The following is a 23,231-nucleotide window of genomic DNA, read 5'->3' as shown; positions in this document are numbered from 1 at the left end:
GATAATTAGCTCACGATGCTTATAATTTCAAATTGCTGCTCATGTCAGAGCCAATTATGATCATAAGTTCTTTGGCCAATTTGTGTGATAACAAGCAGGCAGCTGTTGATTTGACAGGATTGTTTATCATTTGTGGCCCTTGAAGAAAGCAGTCCTCCTTATAAGCCACAAATCCCGGTGAGAGGTGGTAACCAGGATTTTTGTTGCCCTATTATTGCCCTGTTCACACTTTGTCGTGTCTTATTGGCTTCTGAAATATCCGAGCAGCACAGTTGGTTGCCCATGCCATTCCATGCACCAATTCCAGCAGAGGATCCCAATGTTCACTCAGGCACTAGTTTAGGACAAACCGATTGCAATTAGAGGTGGTTCAGAGCCTTCAGCTGGAAAGTGGACATCAGATGAGATCAGACTTCAGTGTGACATCTTCCACAGTCAGGTAACCTGCAGCTACTTGCTGTCCAGTCTCACTAACCAGGAACTCTGTGGATGAGTGAATCACACTGTGGAAGAAGGCATTTGCCCCACATTGGATCGGATGCGGGTGCTGGAGAGGCCAGCGTGGGTTGTCCTCCTCCAATTGCCCAGATGGTGGTGAGGCACCATGTCGATACAATGCTATTGGGTGGGAAGTTCAGGATGTTGAGCCAGCATCATGGAGGAACACAATATTTGTCCAAGTGCAGCTGGTTTGTAATGGGGAGGTGGTAACCCTGCACCACCTTTAGAACGAGAATGGAAACAGAATGCTTGAGTTGAGCAATGTTTCTTCCGTGGGTTAAACCTAACAATGGTATATCTTTGGACATGAATGGACCTTGAATTTTTTATAAACTGCATTACAAATGCAGAACAAACTCCGCAAGAAGGCCTCCCTAAAGGGTTACAGCAGCGCGGAGGCTGCAGTTTCTGAGCTGGCTTGGTTCCAGACGCAGACAGCAGCTTTTCTTTTCAATAAACGTCCTATTACCATTGATCTAATGTGTAAGATGAGACAGATGGAACTTATTAGAAGAGGAGGCCCAGCTGAAAGATGAAGGAGCTTGGCCTTTCAGCTGACGCTCACATCCAGAGCTATATTTTCATCTGATTTAAGCAATGAGATAAATTTAAACTAGATAGAGTGGATGTATTTAGTTTCCCCTTGACCTTTGTAATATGAGGTTGGATTAGTCGGCTGTCCTGGAGATAACTGAACTCTCACTCTGGTGTAAGGTGTGCTCTGTGCTCATTGATACAATACACGCTGCAATCTCCTTCTGGGAGGAAGACAAAAGGTAACTTGAGTCAGGATGCAGCTACAGTCCGGGGAGAGGAAGCTGATAACTGAGTGGGATCATGTTGCAGTTTAATGACTGAATGACCTGTCAGTTTTGAAGTTGCAATATGGTCAAGGAGAAAACAGTTTGTTAAACAAAACATTTAAATGTATTTTTCCATCGCCACTTTTCATATAATTTCGCAGCACTGGAAATTAACCTGATTGGACTCTATCCAAACCTCCTGCCAATTATGCTTGACAGAAGTTGCAAGAACGCAGGGAGCAGCAAGAACTGGCTGTCCGTTTCTTTGATCTAGCTCAGAAGTTTTGATGCTGGGATATCTGGGCATTACTGGCCAATTCCCGAAGCTGGAGGTGGGATCCTGTCCAATCCAGACCTGAAGTTCCTGCCAGACCTGAAAGCATCCTGCACTTTTCCCCCGACACACCAGTACCTCTCAAGACACAAGGCATCACTGAGCCGCTGCACCTCAGCCCAGTAGCAATCCGAGACGATCTTGCCCACTTCCAGAACTCTATGTCCAGCTGACATGGGCAGCAGTGTCAGTAATCCTGACTGGGAATTGATCCATGGTTAGCTGCAAATTCAAATGCCCTTCTAAAGGTTTGCTTTTACACTCTATGTGTGACTGGGGTTTCAGTTTCAAGAGTAGAGCTTGTAAAACAGATGCAAGTTCTAAGTTGGAAGCAAATATTTATCCTTTCAGTCTGACAGCTGCCATAATTAATGGTAGATTTGACAACATTGATCTGCATCCTATTGCAGACATTCCCTCTGTTCTCTACACCCTCCCCTTGTCTGCAGCTGAAAATACTGTTTTCTGCCTTTTCCAATCCTGATGAAGAGTCCATGAGACGTCAACCCTGTTTCTCTTCCCACAGATGCTGCTTGACTATTTGTGTTTCCACACTGGTTGCCCAACTATAGGAAGGATGTCATTGTGTTGGGGAGGATGCAGAAGAGATTCATCAGGATGTTACCTGGGCTCGTGGGCTTGAGTTATAGGGAGAGGTTGGGTAGGCTAGGACTTTTCTCTTTAAAACATTGGGTGATCTTATTGAGGTGTACAAGATCATGAGGTGCATGGATAACATGGGGGCAAGTTAAGGCATGGACTTTTGTTGAAGTGGAGAGATTTCAAAGGCTCCTCAGGGGCAACTTTTTCACTTGGGGGGGTTGTCCGTATCTGGAATGTGCTGTCAGAGGATGCTTTGGAAGTGGATATAATTACGACATTTGAAAGACATTTGGATAGATATATGAATAGAAAAGGTTTAGAGGGACATGAGGCAAATGCAGACAAATGAGAACAGCCCAGTGTGCTAACAAGGTGGGCTGAATGGCCTGTTTCTGTGCTGTACAGTTGTATGACTCTTTGACTGTGACGTGCAGTTTCATCTTCAATGCTAACCTTGTTCTGGAAACATCTCCCAGTGATTTTCAGAGATTCCCGTTCATTTTGGCTCAATCTGCCTCTGCTCTCCATGCCTGTGTCAGTTCCCTGGTTCTTTACTCGGCATTCTAACGGTGGCTGATTCTGTGCTCAATGAGCACACAACAATCACATAAATAATTTAACAAAATGAAAAATATTACTGCCTGGGAAGTGCAAGGGAAATTTTAAGTTGTCAAACTGCTTCACATTGAGATGGATTGGGAGCTGTGTTGGGGTAAAACGGTGATTGCTTTGCCCTTCATTCAGCGAGGTCAGTATCTCAGTCCTCGCTGGCTTTGGTTGCTCCAGATTGAAGATCACTTAACCTAATCCCTCTATTGCACTGCCAATGCAACACCATAAACACCCGAGATCATAGATGGTTGATGAGGATATTACTTCTTAATCTGCAATAGGCCAATTGGCTCAAATTATTTATTTCTTGCTGCATCAATCAAAATGAAGAAAAAATCTGAAATTGCCTTCTTTGACCAAGTTTGAGCTGTAACATTCCTTAACCTGAACAGTCTTTTCCCAATAATTCATTAAATTTCTCTCTGACACTTACTTGTTTCATTTTTCAGTAATTCAGCACTACCTTAATCATGTTTCGGTTTGGGAGCCTTCTTCAGACTAAAAAAGAGACCTGATCTGAATCATTGCCAGCCCATACCCTCTGCAGGGGCTGCTTTGCACACTAGGTTCCCCCAGCAGTTTTGTACTTTACCAGCATCTGCAATCTCTTGCATTTCCACTACCATAATCAACTTATTTCTATAATCAAGCCTATATAATTTTTTTCATTGTCTTTGCTTATTCTTTTTCCATCTTATATTTATCTTATATTTTATTTTATATACTGGGTGAATATACCTTATATTTTTGCGAATACTATATTTTGTTCATGACATTCATTATTAGATGTCTCCTCAGATCTAAATGTCTTTAATAACAGTTTTGCTCTGATCCCTTATTCATTCAGAGAACGTCAGCCTTAACTTCTTGCCTGCTCGAATATGCATGCCTTGTACCCCTCAATCACCTCTGTAAATATACTCTCAGATATCCCCATATGTTAGTAGCCCATGATCAAGACAAGGTTGGAGTGTTATTCTTCCTCCAAGAAGAAATTCATTGACTGAGCGAGAAATCACTTTATCCCTGCAAAATGAATCATACTCCTATCTTGGTTTAGTTTAGTTTAGAGATACAGTGTGTAATACTTTAGAGATACATGTGGCGAGTCCCAACCAACCAAAGATCAACCATACACTAGATCTATCCTACACACTAGGGACAATTTACATATGCCAATTAACCTACAAACCTGCCTGTCTTTTGCAGGAAACAGGGAGAAAACCCAGTCAGTCATAGGGAGAATGTGCAAACTCCGTATAGCTGGCACCTTTAGTCACGATCGAACCCGGGCACTGTAGAGCAGCAACAAAGTGCTACTGTGCCGCCATTCTATTTTAGAATTAAAGTCTGCTAGATATATAATTGTATGCTTAATGCCTCTACTTCAAATAAATCCATAAATTGTTTTTGAACTGTCAGGAAGTGGGATGTCAAGTCTCGCCTGGATTGTTCTAGGAGTGGCAGTGGTTCTTATTTCCATAAGTGATCTGGTCTTTAGAACTGGAAGGATTGCATTGGAATTTAAAGGCTTAATGAAATCCGTCCTCAGGACAAGCTGAACAGCACTCAGTACTCCGTGTGGTTTCAACAAGGACATGTACAGTTGTCTTCATCCAAAGCTTCAGTTTTTTTGTTTTAGGTTTAGAGATACAGCGTAGAAACAAAGCCCTTCGGCCCACCGAGTCTGTGCCGACCAGCGATCCCCGCACACTTACACTATCCTACACACACTAGGGACAATTTACATTTATATCAAGCCAATTAACTAACAAACATAGAAACATAGAAAATAGGTGCAGGAGTAAGCCATTCGGCCCTTCGAGCCTGCACCGCCATTCAATATGATCATGGCTGATCATCCAGCTCAGTAACCTGTACCTGCCTTCTCTCCATGCCCCCTGATCCCTTTAGCCACAAGGGCCACATCTAACTCCCTCTTAAATATAGCCAACGAACTGGCCTCAACTACCTTCTGTGGCAGAGAATTCCACAGACTCACCACTCTGTGTGAAAAAAAACTTTCTCATCTCGGTCCTAAAAGACTTCCCCCTCAGGTACGGGATACTGAGTTGGATGATCAGCCATGATCATATTGAATGGTGGTGCAGGCTCGAAGGGCCGAATGGCCTACTCCTGCACCTATTTTCTATGTTTCTATGAAATGCTCCAACATAAGAGCCTTTAATTCTGATGAACTAATCTTCTTCACATTTCAGCTCAGTGTTTTAGTGAACCATGAGAGACCAGCGTGGTCCCTTTATCAATTGACAGATGACAGAAGATCTGGTGCTGTCTGCACGCATGAGACGGTGTAATATTATTGACTTCACATCTGTCATTGTACAAGTTCTCACAAGACATCATTTACAACCTAATAGAAAACATCACTCTGAAATTGTTGGCCGATTATTCTTCTCTTTTCACCAAAAGATATCTGAGTAAAAATCTCCTTTCTTACTCAAACTAGTGGCTACCTTCCTTGGATGCTGACCTCTCTTTTCTTGCATGGTGAGTTAGTGAGTTATGAAGTTTGTTAACGAGCCAGAAACAAAACGATGTAGCATCATCTGAACTGCAGTCATGATGAAAATCATACTTAGTAAAAATTTAGCCATTACTTACTGAAAAGTTACTGCTATTGTCAATAAAAATGGAAGATGATATCTCAGGATATGCTGAGTGCACAAGACCTTCTTGGTAATGGTAATGTAACAAAATTAACCTTGTTATATATTTAGCAATTTAACAGAGAAATGCATTTCTGTGCTTCGGGGAATGCCTGGCACTCTATCAATAACAAGTATTGTGGCTTATTTTGCAATCAAACGCACATTTGATGGAACTATCAGTGCCATATTAGTTTCAGTGACCTCGAGCTGGGGCCAGGTTGGGGGAGGGGGAAATGAGTCAGGGACAGGCATATCTTGGACCCCCTGTTCCTGAATTTGTATTCCTTTCCACAGTAATCCTTGTCAAACCGTGTTGTTATGCTATGCTTGAATCATTTTCTCTGCAACTCCTCTATCTCCTTTTGTGTTTTCCCTCTCTCTCTCTCTCTCTCTCTCTCTCTCTCTCTCTCTCTCTCTCTCTCTCTCTCTCTCTCTCTCTCTCTCTCTCTCTCTCTCTCTCTCTCTCTCTCTCTCTCTCTCTCTCTCTCTCTCTCTCTCTCTCTCTCTCTCTCTCTCTCTCTCTCTCTCTCTCTCTCTCCCTCTCTCTCTCTCTCTCTCTCTCTCAAGTTCCACGTTTTGAAGAAACAAACATGAATTAGGACTTTAAAATATGATGGCTAATCTGGTTGTAACTCATTCCTGCACTCCTGTTACCTTAGGTAACTTTTCACCCCCCCACCCCCCAAATAGTCAATAAACTTTGCTACTACCATGCTCTGAGGAACAGAGTTTCAAAGACCCTCTGAGAGAAACCATTTGAATCATCTGTGTCTTAAATAAGCAGTCCATTATTTTAAAAGGGTGACATCTAGTTTAAGATTCTCCCACAAAAGGAAAAGTCCTCTTCACATCCATCCTGTCGAACTGCTCAGAATCACTCATTTCAATCATGGCACCTCAGAGTTCTCAGCTGCAGTGGGCACAACTTGTTCAACCATTCCTCACGAGACATCTCACTCATTCCAGTTATTGGTCTAGTAACCTTCTCTGAACTGTCTTGTACATTCACATTCTTTCATGGTCAGGAAACCAATAATGTAGTTTTTCAGTTTTTCAGATTTCACCGATGCTCAATATAAACTTCCTAACTTTATATCAATCCCCAGCAATAAACAATCACATTCCGTTGGCTTTCTGAATTACTAACTCTGCCTTCATACGAGTCTTTAGTGAGTTCAACACACACCCTAAGATCCCGCTGCATCCTGAACTCAGCTGCCTCTCACTATCTAAATAATAGAATTCTTTCATATCCTTCCTGCCAAAATGAATCGTTCACATTTTTCTTTATTATATCTCATTGGCCACATCGTTGTCCACCCATGTAACCTTTCCTGATATCTGTAAAGGATCTCTATCCTGCTGTTTCCTTTGACAGCTTTCTTCAGTCCCCAACTCCACTGATTGTTTGTGTCATCTACAAACTTACTAACTAACCCATCTACAGTTTTGTCCAGATCATTTATATATATCACAAACAGGAGGTCCCAGCACTGATCCATGTGAAACACCACTGGTCATAAACCTCCAGCCAAATTGACACCCTTCCACCACTATCCACTATTCTATATGAATAAATTTGTTCTAAATCCAAAATAACAAGTCACTGTGGTTGTATTACCATGATTGATTTCGTCAAGAGCATTACAAAAGTCTATGTAGACAACATCCACTGCCCTACCCCCATCAGTTACCTTTGTCACCTCCTCAGAAAACTCAATCGTGTTTGTAGGACATGACTTGTGCCATACAAAGCCATGTACAATGTTCCTTATTAGTCCATTCCCTTCCAGCAAGAAAAGCAAACAAAAAGCACACAGAAATCACAGATTTAATGATAGCAACATGATTATTGGGAAGTCCATCAGTCTAGATGTAGCTGGAAGGGATGTTCCACTAGACTTGTGAACGGAGACAGAAACAGTAAAATGTGATCATATTATATCTTTAAATTCCTAAGGCATCGATGTATGTAATAGATTAGCTGCACCAAATTGTCTATCTCCTCCAAAACAAAATTACAATCAATGTAAAGATAAACTATTAAAGACTTTTCCTGGACTGTAGTCTTAGATGTAGCAGGAGACAGGAGTCTGGAGAAGGCTCTGAGTAATCTGCCCCATTGGCACTAGCAAATAACATGGGCTGAGCTATTATTTTCTGTGAAGTGGAGCCTTCACTCTCTTTGCCCTGTTGCTTGCCACTGTAATCAATTAATAAGCCATATTCATGTAATTGGAACCTCAGAGAGCACTAATAGACTCGGCATAAAAGAACAAAACAAGCAGATATTTCACTGTTACAGAACAATGGATCTTCTTAACTAAGTATCTCCAATATTAGCCAAGAGTTGTTTCGAACAAGAGCACTAGAATTAAGAAAAATAAAGACTTTTTAAGCCTTTTGTGCTCATTCTTCCAGTAAGTCATCCAGCTCAACGGCAATATTTTTACATTGATGGCCTCTGATATGATTTTTTTACTTTATCTGGCAGCTTAATGCAAATGTTTACCAGCCGATGATGGAAGAAAATTGACCTAAGAATGTTTTTTAATTAATTTTCCACAAATGGTGCTCAGAGAACTGCCTCACAAAAGCAGGGATCACACTCATTTCTCCCACTTAGGAAATATAAGAATCGATTGCACTGAGATCAACTCCATTTCTTTTACTGATCACATTTTCTGTATAATTCAATCACTCTATGACCCTAAGTCACTTCTTGTGAGGTAACTTTCATTATAAGTATGATTTGACTCTACCATTGAATTTGTTGCCTTTCAGAGGAGGCAAACTTTAGATTATTTTGGAATTTAATCTGTTGGTTTAATCACCAATATGGATCTATTTTTTTGGACAGACCAACCAGAGGTTAATTCAAATACCCTGAAAATCAACCTCATGTCAGTGGAAAACTGGAGACACAAATCATGTCTCAGGACATTTTGTTACCTTGTTATCAAGGAGTCAGTGATTGTAGGTGTGATGCCCGTTACAGAGTTTGCATTCATAATACAAAGGGCGGCATGGCAGCGCAGCGGTAGAGTTGCTGCTTTACAGCGAATGCAGCGCCGGAGACTCAGGTTCGATCCTGACTACGGGTGCTGCACTGTAAGGAGTTTGTACGTTCTCCCCGTGACCTGCGTGGGTTTTCTCCGAGATCTTTGGTTTCCTCCCACACTCCAAAGACGTACAGGTATGTAGGTTAATTGACTGGGTAAATGTAAAAATTGTCCCTAGTGGGTGTAGGATAGTGTTAATGTACGGGGATCGCTGGGCGGCACGGACTTGGAGGGCCGAAAAGGCCTGTTTCCGGCTGTATATATATGATATGATATGATATGATGATATAATAGAAAAACCTGAACCTGAAGAAGGGTCTCGACCCGAAACGTCAACCATTCCTTCTCTCCAGCGATGCTGTCTGTCCCGCTGAGTTACTCCAGCATTTTGTGTCTACCAAAGGCAGTCTTTGGGTTTAGCTATTGGCCTGGATTTTATAAATAGCAGCAACCTACCATATAGCCATACCAAAAAAAAAGCAACAAGACACACAACTACATAAAAGTTAACATAAACATCCACTGCAGCGGATTCCCCACGTTCCTCACTGTGATGGAAGGCAATAAATTCCAATTCTCTTCCTCTTTTATTCTCCTGCGGTTGGGGCAGTCAAACCATCCGCAATCGGGGCGATAGAAGCTCCCGCAGCTGGCAATCGAAGCTCCCGCGCCGGGGCGGTCGAAGCTCCTGCGGCTTGGAGTTCCCGAAGTCTGTCTCTGACCAGAGACTGCGAGCTCCGCGATGTTAAAGTCCCGCAGTCTCCTGCGGTAGAGCAGCTCAGAGGCTGTTAGGAAGTATGGAAATGTGTGGATAAAGGAATTATAATGCACACTGTGAAGTATTATATTTTAAATAGTTAGTGAGTTTGTTAAGAAGAAGAATCTTCTCACAAGCCTCAGGCTCTTCTTAATACAATATTGGGTTCAACCCAATCCTCAGCACGAGCCACTGTTGCCTTCAGACAACAGCTCTTTCTCCAGGTACAAACGTACTCACATCTCCTGTACCACAACACTCTGGAACAAAACATAACCTTTTCAGGTCTTTCAGAGCGAGTGTAATTCAAGGTGTCTTAAATTCATGGATGTCTGAAAGAATTTAAATTTGCTAGATTTTGAGGAATGTGGTTATGTGTTTGCCTTTGACAGGAATGATGACTATTGAGCAGGGCTCCTTGTAGCTTTCCCTCCCCTCCAGCACCCATCATTCTTGGCAGTTCATCTGTTCTGCAGATTATACTGGGCAAGGCTACAACACTGTGTAGTCTATGGAGGAGCATGAAAACGTTTCTGAGGTTATAACTGTGCATGTATATCAGTGTCGTGTCATAGCACGACACCAATGAGCACCAATGTCTCAACGTCATCACAGCCACAAGTCCACATGCCCATTCCGTGGTGTCAAGGGTCTAGGACCAATGAATGTTGTCTACCTCAATCAACACATGTTGTGTATTCTCTATGAGGAAGATAGTTATTGGGTTGGGTTGCAGGTGTACTTGATCTTCTTCACTGGTTCTCCAGTGGGAGTGGATAAGGTCTGACAAAGGCTAGAAGACCAATGTGCGCAGCTGAAGGCCTGTGATAGCCCAGTCCACTCTTGAACTATAAATGGTAAACATCAATTATCCAGGTCCAAGGACCCACTCTTCCCTGAATTTAGACCAAGCTTCACTTGCATCTGATCGTTGACATGAGAATTAGTCTAACAGAGGTGGAGGTGTCAATGGGAGATCACGAGTGTTGCTCTCCCTCTCGTGACTGGCCTCCCACCCTCTTTCACCAAACCCAGCACCCAGTGCAACCCACTGTTGCCCCAAAGCACAAAATCATTCTCCAGATAGTGTCAGCAATGTGAACTGTCATCACAGCAACACGCTGGCTGTGATCAGATAGACAGCAGATGGCACCGGGATTCAAAAGACCCCACACTCCCCGGAGATGCCAAATGGCGTCACTAATTGTGCAGATGGAAAAATGATTGGCTGATGAAAATAGGAGACGTGTGGCTCAGGTGCCGAATTTGAATATCTTGTGAGATATGTTTCCATAAAAAGAACTTGAAAAGAACAATCTGTTTACACGATGTGTGAACTAATTTGGTGCCTGTGAGGCAGTTTTACCTAATTGGGAATATTATCACACCAGATGCGCATTTCACAATTAAGAAAATTTTGCTTTGTCAGACTCGAAGAATATTCAGATCAGAGAAGTGATGTTCGAGATCAATGTCCCAGTCTCAGCTCTGACATGTGCTGGATAATTCCACTTGGAGGCTGCTCTTTGAAAACATAACTATCTTTTACACCAGAGAGGCTGGCGTAAGGATGTTGTTGGCTATTCCACCATAAGAGGCTTTACATTCTCAGTCAGTCTCTAGACCTCCCGGCAATGGTCCACTAGAATTCATCTCTGAGTTTGAAAACTGCAGCATTCCTGCTACAAACCGGCTTGGCTGCACTCATGAAGTTCAAATCTAAGGCTCGATGCCACATGATGGCATATTTGCTAGCAGTGTTAGTAATGGTCGTCAGGTGAATGACATCATATGCAACTCACAGTAGTGCCCACATATTCAAAACAAAGTAAATTAGATAAGAAATTAAGGAAAGGCAAGGAACTGCAGATGCTGGTTTACATAAAAGGACACAAAGTGCTGGAGTAATTCAGTAGGTCAGGCAGCATCTCTGGAGAACACGGGCAGGTGACGTTTTGGGTCAGTTTCATTCTTCATTCTGATCAGTATGTAAAAAAGGGTCCCGACACAAATCATCATCGTTCCATGTTTTCCAGAGATGCTGCCTGACCCGCTGAGTTACTCCGGCATTTTGTGTCCTTTTAAATAAAAATATATTTCTGCTGATAATTGGTGGTCAAAGGGCATTAAACTAAAATTATCACCAAAAATGTAAAGGGAGAGGTCAGAAGATATGGTAGAAATGGCCATTGGACCAGGTTGAGTCCCAACTGGGCTTTGTGTGTGCAATGGAAGAGATTAAGTGGGATGTGCAGAGAGACAGGGCAGCCACAATAAGCCAACCTGCCTCTCTATCCTGCAAAATCCCTGCATTCTAAAGATAGCACAGCAAATTAATGTGTAAATGAGTAAATTAATTTATCTGAGATTCAGCTGCCATATGGCGTTTTAACTCCTACCCTTCCCAAGTCAGCTGGTTTATTAGCTTTCTTTGTCTAACAACAGCAAGAGTTATGAATGATATAAATAACTCAGAACTGATTCCCTGCTTAACCTGAAAGTGGTCATTTAATGTTCCGAAGATAAAAGCTCCTCCAGACAGTCTGGATCCTAAGGGGCAACTCTGTGACTGCACACTCCACATGGAATCCTCAGCTGCTGGGGATTGGTGTTAGGAATCTGGGTGCTCTATCTAACCCTCAACAAATTGGTGTCCAAAAGCATGATGGAGTAATTCAAAGTCACTGATAGAGTTTTACATTATATGCCTTGTGATAAAAGAGGTCAGACTTGCGTAGTTTTCTCTGGAATGGCAGAGGATGAGGGAAGACCATATAGATATATATAACATTATGAAAGGCATGGATAGGTTAGAAGGCAGAACCTTTTTGCCAGGATGGAATTGTCAAAGTTGAAAGCAGCAAAGTTTAGATAAGATGTGTGGGGCAAGTTTTCTACACAGAGGGGGGCGAATGCCTGGAACGTGCTGCCAGGGTAGTGGTTACGGCAGATACGATAGTGGCATTTAAGAGGTTTTTGGATAGGCACGCGGAAATGCAGGGATATGCAGGGAATGGAGGGATATGAATAATTTGCAGGCAGGTGAGTTTAGTTTACCTTGACATCATGTTTGGCATGGACATTGCGTACCGAAGGGCCTGTTCCTGTGCTGTACTATGTATATGATGTAGAAGTCTCGATTAGTGAAAGGCCTGGATAGAGTGGATGTGGAGAGGATGTTTCCACCAGTAGCTGGGTCTAGGACCAGAGGTCATAGCCTAGCCTCAGGATCAAAAGACGTTCCTTTAGGAAGGAGATAAGAAGGGATTTCTTTAGTCAGAGGGTGGTGAATCTGTGGAATTCTTAGCCACAGAAGGCTGTGGTGGCAAGTCAATGGATATTTTTAAGGCAGGGATAGATAGATTCCTGATTAGTATGGGTGTCAGGGGTTATAGGGACAAGGCAGGAGAATGGGATTAAGAGGAAGAGATAGCTCAGCCATGATTGAATGGTGGAGTAGACTTAATGGGCTGAATGGCTAATTCTGCTTCTATCCCCAAAAAAGATACTTGGGGTATTAACAAACCACGTCATATGTGTCAGTATTTCAAAGGTTCAAAGGTCAGTTTATTGTCACATGTGCCAATTAAGGTACAGTGAAACTTGAATTACCAAACAGCCATATTTAAATAAAGCAGCAAGACACACAACTACATAAAAGTTAACATAAACATCCACCACAGCGGATTCCCCACATTCCTCATTGTGATGGAAGGCAATAAAGTCTAATCTACTTCCTCTTTATTCTCCTGCGGTCGGGGCAGTTAAACCATCCGCTGTCGGGGCTATCGAACCAACCGCAGCCGGAGATCGAAGCCTCCACGTCAGGGCGATTGAAGCTCCCGCGATAGGGGGCGGTCGAAGCTCCTGCGGCTTGGAGTTCCCGAAGTCCGTCCCTAAGCAGGAATCGCGAGCTCCACGATGTTAACGTCCGCAGACTCTCACGGTTGGAGCTCCAAGGTCGATCCCCGACAGGGATCGCCAGCTCCACGATGTTAAGTCCTGCAAGCTCCCGCGGTTGCTGCTCCCGAAGTCGGTCTCCAGCAGAGGCCGCCAACTCCACCATGTTAGGCCGCAGATACGATACGGAAAACAATTGCATCTCCGTCGAGGTAAGAGATTAAAAAAAGTTTCCCCCAAACCCATCCCCCACATAAAACAAGCCAAAGAACACTCAGACATGCATTTAACACATACTGAAAGACAACAAAGAAGGAAAGGGCGAGACAGACTGTTCCAAGTTATCCACATATAACCACTGGTTCATTGCTGAAAAAGAGATATGAGGACTTTGCCAATCTTCTCTCACCTCTGGAGTTTTCCAAAATCATCCCTGAGCTTCTTGTCCTCCTCCAAGTTTCCCCCAGATGAGATCATCAGAGGTATAAGGTCCATTTATGTGTGGTTCATAATGACATTTACCTCTACATTTCTGTCACTTCCAGTGTCCCATGACCATCGTCATCTTTGCTTTATAAGAAAATAACTGCAAATGCTGGTACAAATCAATTTATTCACAAAATGCTGGAGTAACTCAGCAGGTCAGGCAGCATCTCGGGAGAGAAGGAATGGGTGACGTTTCGGGTCGAGACCCTTCTTCAGACTGATGTCAGGGGGGCGGGACAAAGGAAGGATATAGGTGGAGACAGGAAGATAGAGGGAGATCTGGGAAGGAGGAGGGGAAGGGAGGGACAGAGGAGCTATCTAAAGTTGGAGAAGTCGACGTTCATACCACCGGGCTGTAAACTGCCCAGGCGAAATATGAGGTGCTGCTCCTCCAATTTCCAGCGGGCCTCACTATGGCACTGGAGGAGGCCCATGACAGAAAGGTCAGACTGGGAATGGGAGGGGGAGTTAAAGTGCTCGGCCACCGGGAGATCAGTTTTGTTAATGCGGACCGAGCGCAGGTGTTCAGCGAAGCGATCGCCGAGCCTGCGCTTGGTTTCGCCGATGTAAATAAGTTGACATCTAGAGCAGCGGATGCAATAGATGAGGTTGGAGGAGGTGCAGGTGAACCTTTGCCTCACCTGGAAAGACTGTTTGGGTCCTTGGATGGAATTGAGGGGGGAGGTAAAGGGACAGGTGTTGCATCTCGTGCGGTTGCAGGGGAAAGTGCCCGGGGTTGGGGTGGTTTGGGTAGGAAGGGACGAGTGGACCAGGGAGTTACGGAGGGAACGGTCTCTGCAGAACGCAGAGAGGGGAGGGGATGGGAAGATATGGCCAGTGGTGAGGTCCCGTTGTAGGTGACGGAAATGTTGGTGGATGATATGTTGGATCCGCTGTCTGGTGGGGTGGAAGGTGAGAACGAGGGGGATTCTGTCCTTGTTGCGAGTGGGGGGAGGGGGAGCAAAAGCGGAGCTGCGGGATGTAGAAGAGACCCTAGTGAGAGCCTCATCTATAATGGAGGAGGGGAAGCCCCGTTTTCTGAAGAACGAGGACATCTCGGAAGCCCTAGTGTGAAACACCTCATCCCGGGCGCAGATGCGGCGTAGACGGAGGAATTGGGAGTAGGGGATAGACTTTTTGCAGGGGACCGGGTGGGAAGAAGTGTAGTCCAGATAGCTGTGTGAGTCGGTGGGTTTGTAGTAAATGTCCGTCACTAGTCTGTCTCCTGTGATGGAGATGGTGAGGTCCAGAAACGGGAGGGAGATGTCAGAGATAGTCCAGGTATATTTAAGGGCAGGATGGAAATTGGAGGTGAAGTGTATGAAGTCTTTGCTTTGCCAGGGTCAACCTGACATCAAGGGATGGGTGAGTTGCAGTTTCTCCAAAGTGCACTGAAGTTATTGTTTGTCTCCTTATGTTTGCACTGACTGCGCCCCTGTCAGATATGTCAGGTTTTTACACTACATGTGTTCCTGGGCTCAGACCCGCTGCACTACCGAGATGACCCTCATTTTACCTGCAAAAATCAGAGAAAAGAAAGTGTAAACATTTGTGACATGTTTGTCGTGATAACTCCACTGTGAATGTGTCTACGGGAAGTTAATGGAAGGTATTTCAATATAATAGATGTGACCAAGTGCTGCCCAAGTTTCATCTATATCACAGTCCAATCATCTCCAGCACTTCATTCATCTTCACCTGAACCCGCATTTAGCTTTCACTCTGTGCCACGCAATGTGGGGCGGACTGGTTTCCTGCAAAATGTTTCAACATACTTTCAGAAAAGGGGTGATCATTTCCTGTATGATGAAATCCAACCGTAGCAATACTCAAAGGAAAGCAGGGTGTGCTGGCAGTCTAAACATTTAGATATAAACCAATACAGTTACAATATTTAAAAGACATTGGTTCAGGCGGATGGATAGGAAAGTTTTAGAGGGATAAGGACCAAATGCTGGCCAATGGGACGAGCTGGAGTGGGCCGAAGGGTCAGTTTCCATGCTGCATAGCTCTCCGAGTCTAAAACTTGCAGATACTGGGAACCTGAAAGATGAACAGGGAATGCTGGAGATGATGAGGTGGTCAGGCAACATCTGTGGAGAGAGAAAGAAAGGTAACCTTTCAGGTAGATGAGCTTTCATCAGAATAACGCTGATTCTGCTTCACTGACCTGAATCATTAACTCTATTTCTTCTGCACTGATGCTACCTGGCCTACTGTGCAATTCCAGTTCTCAGGTTTTATTTCAACCTCCGAATAGAATGAATCCGCCTGTGGTGAAGAGAGCTCACTAACAGGGAATAATTGTGCACCATTCAGAGGTTGATGACTTACAGGCTTCGTCACTGCAGCTGGTATGTTAACTGGGAGTTGGCAGGTAGCCGTGAATCGCAGTGGCAGATGCTTTACTTTTAATTGGAGCTGCCGGTCACAGAGCTGGAGTTCCCGAGACATCAGCACTAAATGCTCGTGTCCTTTCTCATGCCCCATCAGCTCCACGCTGACAGCCCAGCTCACCAGGTCTTGACAAGGCCCAGGCTACGAGGTTAGGAGGACGTTATCACTGATCTGTGACACTCACTCCTTCTTGTTCCAGGTGTAAGTGCAACATGCACGCAAACAGCTGCCACTTCAAGGAAGGGATTTTGATGTGCGAGTGTGATCACAACACAACAGGCCAAGACTGTGGAAAGTGCAAGAGGAACTATAAAGCCAAGTCATGGCGCCCAGGCAACTACAATCCATACCCAATGGGAACAGCCAACAGCTGTACGTATCTTACTCCTTCATACAGTGCAGTCGTGCCATGTGTTCTGGAAGTTTCTCCACGATGCCTCATTAAAAAGGAAGTACAGTTGTATGCTTGAGTAGTTTTTGGGATTTGCTACTGATGAGACAATAATCTGTCTCTTCCCAAAGCTCGATTCTTTTTCCACTTTCTAAAACTCTGCAGGTCTCCCACTCTTCTGTGAACAATCCCAACATCACAGCCATAGTCAGATACACCAGCCAAAAGCCCAGATTATTAGAAGCGATTGTTTAGAACAATGACAGCGGTTAGCAAGGAGTTCCTTTGTACTAGAAAGGGCAGCGCGGTGGCGCAGCGGTAGAGTTGCTGCCTTACAGCGCCCGAGACCTGAGTTCGATCCTGACTACGGGACCTGTCTGTACGGAATTTGTACATTCTCCCTGTGACCCCGTAGGTTTTCTACCGTTGTTCCGGTTTCCTCAACAATTCGAAGGACGTGCAGGTATGTAGGTTAATTGGCTTCTGTAAATTGTCCCTGGGGTGTAGGATAGAACTAGTGCATAGATGATCACTGGTCGCTGTAGACTCAATGGGCTGAAGGGCCTGTTTCCACTCTGTATCTCTACACTAAACTAAAGAATAATCCCACCCCCAGTGGTATAGAGGTTAAAAATAGTTCTGAATAACATGATTTTATTAAATCCAGGCACAGTGGAGCTCCTCAACAGATGTTGTTTTGTCGCTGTTGAATCTAGTAGAAACCTCTGAAAACCTGCTTGAAATTCAAACCAATTTCAGGGACGGTAGCAATCACGATGCAGTTTTATAGGACTTTGGTTAGGCTGCATTTGAAGTATTACCGCAATTACCCCATTACAGTAAGGATATGAAGGCTTTGGAAAGGATGCAGAGAAGGTTTACCAGAATGATGCTTGGATTAGGGGTTATTAGGTACAGGGAGAGGTTGAACAGATTGTTTTCTCTGGAACACCGGACGTTGTGAGGAGACCTGATAGAAGCATGTAATATTATGAGAGGCATAGATAGGGTAGACAGTCAGGCTCTTATTTCCAGGATGGAAAAATCAAATACTAGAGGGCATAACTTTACGATGAGATGGGCAAAGTTTACACAAGATGTGGAGGGCAAATGTTTTACACAGAGGGTTGTGAGTGCCTGAAACACACTGGGGTTTGGTGGCAGAAGCAAAGGCATTTCAAGGACTTTTGGATAGGCATGTGGATATGCAGGAAATAGATGGATATGGATTACGTGCAAGTAGACAAGAAGATAAGTGATGGTCTTGGCACACAGACATTGTGGGCCAAAGGGCCTATTATTTTGCTGTACCGTTCTATATAGAATATAATCTTAGAATTACTGATCCAACACAAAGTAGTGCTTCATTCTCTAAAACGTGTGAAAATCAAGAGAGGAAACTGGTTGAAGGGCATTTGTTTTCCGTCACTAGTTAACATTATCCCAATATTGGTAGAGGTTTTTGAGACTGGAATTCTGGCTCATACCTCCCCTATTAATTATTGAGGTCTAGGTAGAGCAAGAAATAAAGCACATTGTATAACAGCAGACAGAAAAACGCTTTGAGAACAGTTTTTGTCTCAACTGGACCTGTGATTTTAAAAGTCAAGGTCTGAGGCAGGAAAGCAAACACTGGAATTTATCCACTGCCAATACTGACATTTTCAACACGGCAACTCTGAGATACTGGTCCTTAGAGTCATGATATTAACGTACATTGCTTGCTGTCCATTTATTGATTTTATCTCTGCAAAACACCTTGGGATGATTTCTCTCTGTGTTAAAGGTGGCCTATAAATACAAATTATTGCCTTTATAATAGTGACAGAAATCTGCCACTGGGAAAGGTTAAAAATCTGCCAGATTAATTGCTCAGCATCTCTCCATTCTCGCTGGGGAAGAATGCTTGAACACTGTGTCATGGAAAAACTTAGGTCTAAAGAAAGGATTTTGTGTGCAGTGTAAACCTCCCTGTTCTTCCCCTTCAGAAGCTGACCAGCTCTCTGTTTAGTTCTGCTATTTTCAACTTTTATTTCAAAGATACTATAATTGAAAAACTTTTCTCTAATGATTCGTTGCATCTGTCTATTCATGCCCAAGGTAAGTTCTGGTGAGCTAATTAACATTGTCTGCTGCAAATGGGGTAATGGGTGAATCAAGCAGTCAGTTAGTGAGGAATTAGTGGCCTCCAGTAGGTCCCTCTGACGCAAAGACTGAACTTTCATCTGTGCCATAGCTGAGCCATAACCTGGATGCACACAGTTTAATCAGATAAGACTTAAAGTCAAAGATTCAAAAACAAGATCTAGTTGACCATGAAGCTCCCTTTATTTCCCAGGGCAGGTGGATGGGGTTCAGAGTTAGCGCAGAGGCAGCAGGACACATATCATTGGAGACTAGTAGCTGAGTGCACTTCAATGTAAAAGTGACACTACAGGTTAAGGGAAATCGCACTTATTGAATAGTAAACAGCCCCCAGGGCAGAACCCAACCACAGACCCACGTTTCAAAGGAAGAACCGAATACAGCAATGGTTGACAAGCTCGCTGTTACATAGAAATGAGCACTTTAAACTCCTCTGGGATTTCTTATATAAAAATGCATGTTAGTATATGAATTGATAGCAAGCACTAGAGGGTGGTGTAGTTTGACATAACAGTGACCTCACCATACCCGACTTTGCAAAGCTCCTGCCCGTGTGACACAGGTTTACAAGTGCATCTGTGGAGCCCACATTTTACAATGGTGAAGCACAATGTTTAACAACAGACAGATGGTCACCTGCCTCACTGGTGTGGACCTGACAGTATCACGCCCTTCATTTCCATGTGTAAAGGGCCCAGCGTTCACTCACTGCAACTGTCCATTACACCCGCTATCAGGTTAAGGTTTAGGTTTAGTATTGTCACATGTATCGCAGTACAGTGAAAAGTTTTGTTTTGCATGCTATTCAAACAGATCAAACATACACAGGATATACCAGTCTGAAGAAGGGTCTCGACCCAAAACATCACCCATTCCTTCTATCCAAAGCTGCTGCCTGTCCCACTGCGTAACTCCACCATTTTGTGTCTATCTTCGGAGTATACCAGCATCTGCAGTTCCTTAATACACATATCAGATATACCATACAAACAAAAACGGACTCAAATACAATAGAGCAAAGGGGAGCAAAGAATGAGCAGTACAAGAAGGCGCAGGGACCACCACACACAGCACCCCACCCAACATTTGAGCAAAGAGGTCCTTCTACTGTTGTACCGGGCCCTGGTGAGACCGCACCTGGAGTACTGTGTGCAGTTTTGGTCTCCAAATTTGAGGAAGGATATTCTTGCTATTGAGGGCGTGCAGTGTAGGTTCACTAGGTTAATTCCTGGAATGGCGGGACTGTCGTATGTTGAAAGGCTGGAGCAATTAGGCTTGTATACACTGGAATATAGAAGGATGAGGGGGGATCTTATTGAAACATATAAGATAATTAGGGGATTGGACACATTAGAGGCAGGAAACATGTTCCCAATGTTGGGGGAGTCCAGAACAAGGGGCCACAGTTTAAGAATAAGGGGTAGGCCATTTAGATCGGAGATGAGGAAGAACTTTTTCAGTCAGAGAGTGGTGAAGGTGTGGAATTCTCTGCCTCAGAAGGCAGTGGAGGCCAGTTCGTTGGATGCTTTCAAGAGAGAGCTGGATAGAGCTCTTAAGGATAGCGGAGTGAGGGGGTATGGGGAGAAGGCAGGAACGGGGTACTGATTGAGAGTGATCAGCCATGATCGCATTGAATGGCGGTGCTGGCTCGAAGGGCTGAATGGCCTACTCCTGCACCTATTGTCTATAACATTTGTTCAAAAACAGAGCAACACCGCTCCTCTAAGTTAGTGTGACTACCTGCATCTGTGAACAATGTACACCAAGCTGAAATCAGCATATAAAGTGCTGAGTTGTCAAGCCATAAGTGGTATTTGCCTCAACGGCAGTCCCTACAGTACACCAACACTTAACAGGTTAAAATGCAGGCGGGGGAAGATGGCAGTGGACCCACTGTCTGAGTTTTGTTGTTACAGCATGGAGGGAGGACATTTGATCCTCAGTTCACCGCTGGTTTTCTTAACATCTACTTCTGATTTCCTTCCAGGTGTGGCTGCCAGTTCCGCTTACGGCAGTAAGTATGACCCAGGGGCATTTGCCTCTGTCTCTCTCCGAGTCTCTGAGTCTCTCTCTCCCTCTACCTCTCTCTCACACCCCTACATCCATCGGTTTTCTTACTTTAATCATCATTCTTAAAAATTTACTTCAAGTATCTTTTCGCTTCATTTTAAACATTTTTGGTTCCAAATCTAAGTTTGTCCTGCATGTTATTTATCTGCTACTTAAAGGAAATTTTTTTCCACAGTTTCTTTAAATGAAATTAAAATTTTAGATGAAAGCTTGAGGGGTGCAAATAATTCTTCTGACGGCTACACAGCTGGAGAGTTCACATTTCAGAATGTTGTCCAGGTGTTGCGTGTTTATTGTTGAATACTTTCATGTTTTGCCACCAGCTCATGCTGCATCCTCTCTGTAAGACCAGTCACGTCTCTGCGGCTCTGTTGCGGCCACTCTGCCAGCCTGACGGTTCGCAAGTCCCCTGATGGAGGATGGAGTGTCTGGGGTGGCCTAAACGAGCCGCACCCCGGCCACTCCCCTCTCCCATCGGGCAAAAGGTATAGAAACGTGAAAACTTCCAGATTCAGGGGACAGCTTCTTCCCAGCTGTTATCAGGTATCTGAACCATCCTACCACAACTAGAGAGCAGTCCTGAGCTGCTATCTACCTCATTGGGGACTCTCAGACTATCTTTAATTAGACCGTACTGGCTTTATTATGCACTAAACGTTATTCACATTATTCCCTTTATCATGTATCTGTACACTGTGAATGGCTCAATTGTAATCATGTATTGTCTTTCCGTTGACTGGTTAACAAGCAACGAAAGCTTTTCACTGTACCTCAGTACACGTGACTGTTGTTCTTCGTGGTCCGGTACCTGTTGTACCTTTGTTGTGACTCTGGAAGGACCACGAGTACACATGTTTAAGATGTTATCATGGTGGAGCTTAACTCCAGGCTGTTTATTCCAAGGCCGCCTGGATCCAGAGTGGCTGCCTAATCACACCAATCACTTATATACACAGGCATACAAAGTAGTCCTTGTGACCAACAAAGTAGTCCTAACAATATCACAACAGTGACAATAAACTAAACTAAACCAACCAATCCCATGTGGTATCCTACCCACACCAGGTGTGGCACCAGACTCAGCGGGGACAGCAGTAAAGAGGAGGAGGGTTCCAATGAGCTACCCTCCAAGACCCTCTGCTGCCTGGCAACCTGCCAACTCACCAGGCAAGATGGCAGAACGATTCTTCCCTGGAGCTGATGCTCAGTTCAGTAATTGGTGAGCACCGACGTTTTGTAGACCACACAGGAATTATTGACCACAATCTCTCTAGGAAAGGAAATGGAAGGCAAAGTGAATTAGAAATAAACAGAATAATGCTGCCAACACATTGGGTTTTAAATGGCCGAAAACAGAAGAGAACAGGTGGCCATTTACAACAGAGGTTTGTGTTTCCATTACTGTCATAATTTGAACTATGAGCCTCTGTCTAAGGCAATAAACACATTATTTTCTTCTTGAAGCAGCAGTGCCTAGATTTGCAGTACATGGTTTTGTTTCTCTCTGGATATTTGGTTGAGCAGTTCTGAAGCAGTAGAGTTTTCGCAGTGTCTCTCTGTTTCCCTGCGGGTGGCTTTAACCTGTTGACGACTTCCCAACATAGTGATAGTTCCTGAGATCATCTGCAACTGGTAACCTTGGCTGAGCTGGTGTCCTGGGGCCTGTGCAGTTCTGAACCAGTAACGACAGTGGCATACACAGAATCATGAGTCCTTATCACGACCATCGCGCCCACATCCCCACACCAAAGTGCTTCACACGACAAACAGCTTCCAGCTGTGGGAACAGCACTAAAGGTTGTAATCTGCTTGCAGAACTTTGAGGAAGTCTTCTAAATCAAGGAAGAAATATTTTAAAGTTGAATGGTTCAAGGAAAGTGGTGGGTGGCACTGAGGGAAGGGTGAGTGAATGTAAAACAGCCAGCAGACGGCAAAATCAAATGAAGGTGGCATATACTAGGTGAATCCAATTGCCTGGTTGCGCTGTTAAAACCTACCCACAGACTATTGTAACTACTTGGTAACCACATCCAAATCTGGGGTCCGAGTCATTAGCTCACTAAAACTGGTAACACAAGTAGACAGAGTAATAAAGAAGACATTTGGTACGTTTGTCTTCATCGGTACATTTGCCTTCATCGGTCGGGGCATTGCGTGTAAGAGCCAGGAAGTCATGTTGCAGCTCCATAGGGCTTTGGTTCGGCCACATTTGTGCAGTTCTGGTCACCCCATCACAGGAAGGATGTGGTATCTTTAGAGAGAGTGCAGAAGAGGTTTACCAGGAAGCTGCATGGATTAGAGGGTATTAGCTGCAAGGAGAGGTTGGACTAACTTGGATTGTTTTCTCTAAGAGAGAGTCAGAGGTTTTGTCTGGGTGTTGCGGTTTCCTCTCACATCCCAAAGACATGCAGATTTGTAGGTTAATTGGCTTCTGTAAAATTGCCCCTAATGTGTAAGCAGTGGGATAACATAGAACGAGAGTTGATGGGTAATCAATT

General features: G+C 44.0%; 1 protein-coding gene across 1 annotated transcript in view; it reads left to right on the top strand.

The window, feature by feature from the left end:
• ntng2b (netrin g2b) overlaps window positions 1–23,231 on the top strand; it is a 70,232-nt gene that overhangs the window by 26,477 nt on the left and 20,524 nt on the right. The window contains exons 4-5 of the mRNA XM_078426123.1: window positions 16,327–16,499; window positions 20,651–20,677. Of these exons, the coding sequence (XP_078282249.1) occupies window positions 16,327–16,499; window positions 20,651–20,677 (200 nt within the window). The remainder of the gene's footprint in view (window positions 1–16,326; window positions 16,500–20,650; window positions 20,678–23,231) is intronic.

Source organism: Rhinoraja longicauda, chromosome 31 (genome assembly GCF_053455715.1).
Source record: "Rhinoraja longicauda isolate Sanriku21f chromosome 31, sRhiLon1.1, whole genome shotgun sequence".
Taxonomy (NCBI): domain Eukaryota; kingdom Metazoa; phylum Chordata; class Chondrichthyes; order Rajiformes; family Arhynchobatidae; genus Rhinoraja; species Rhinoraja longicauda.
This window is presented reverse-complemented; position numbering and strand designations above follow the sequence as displayed.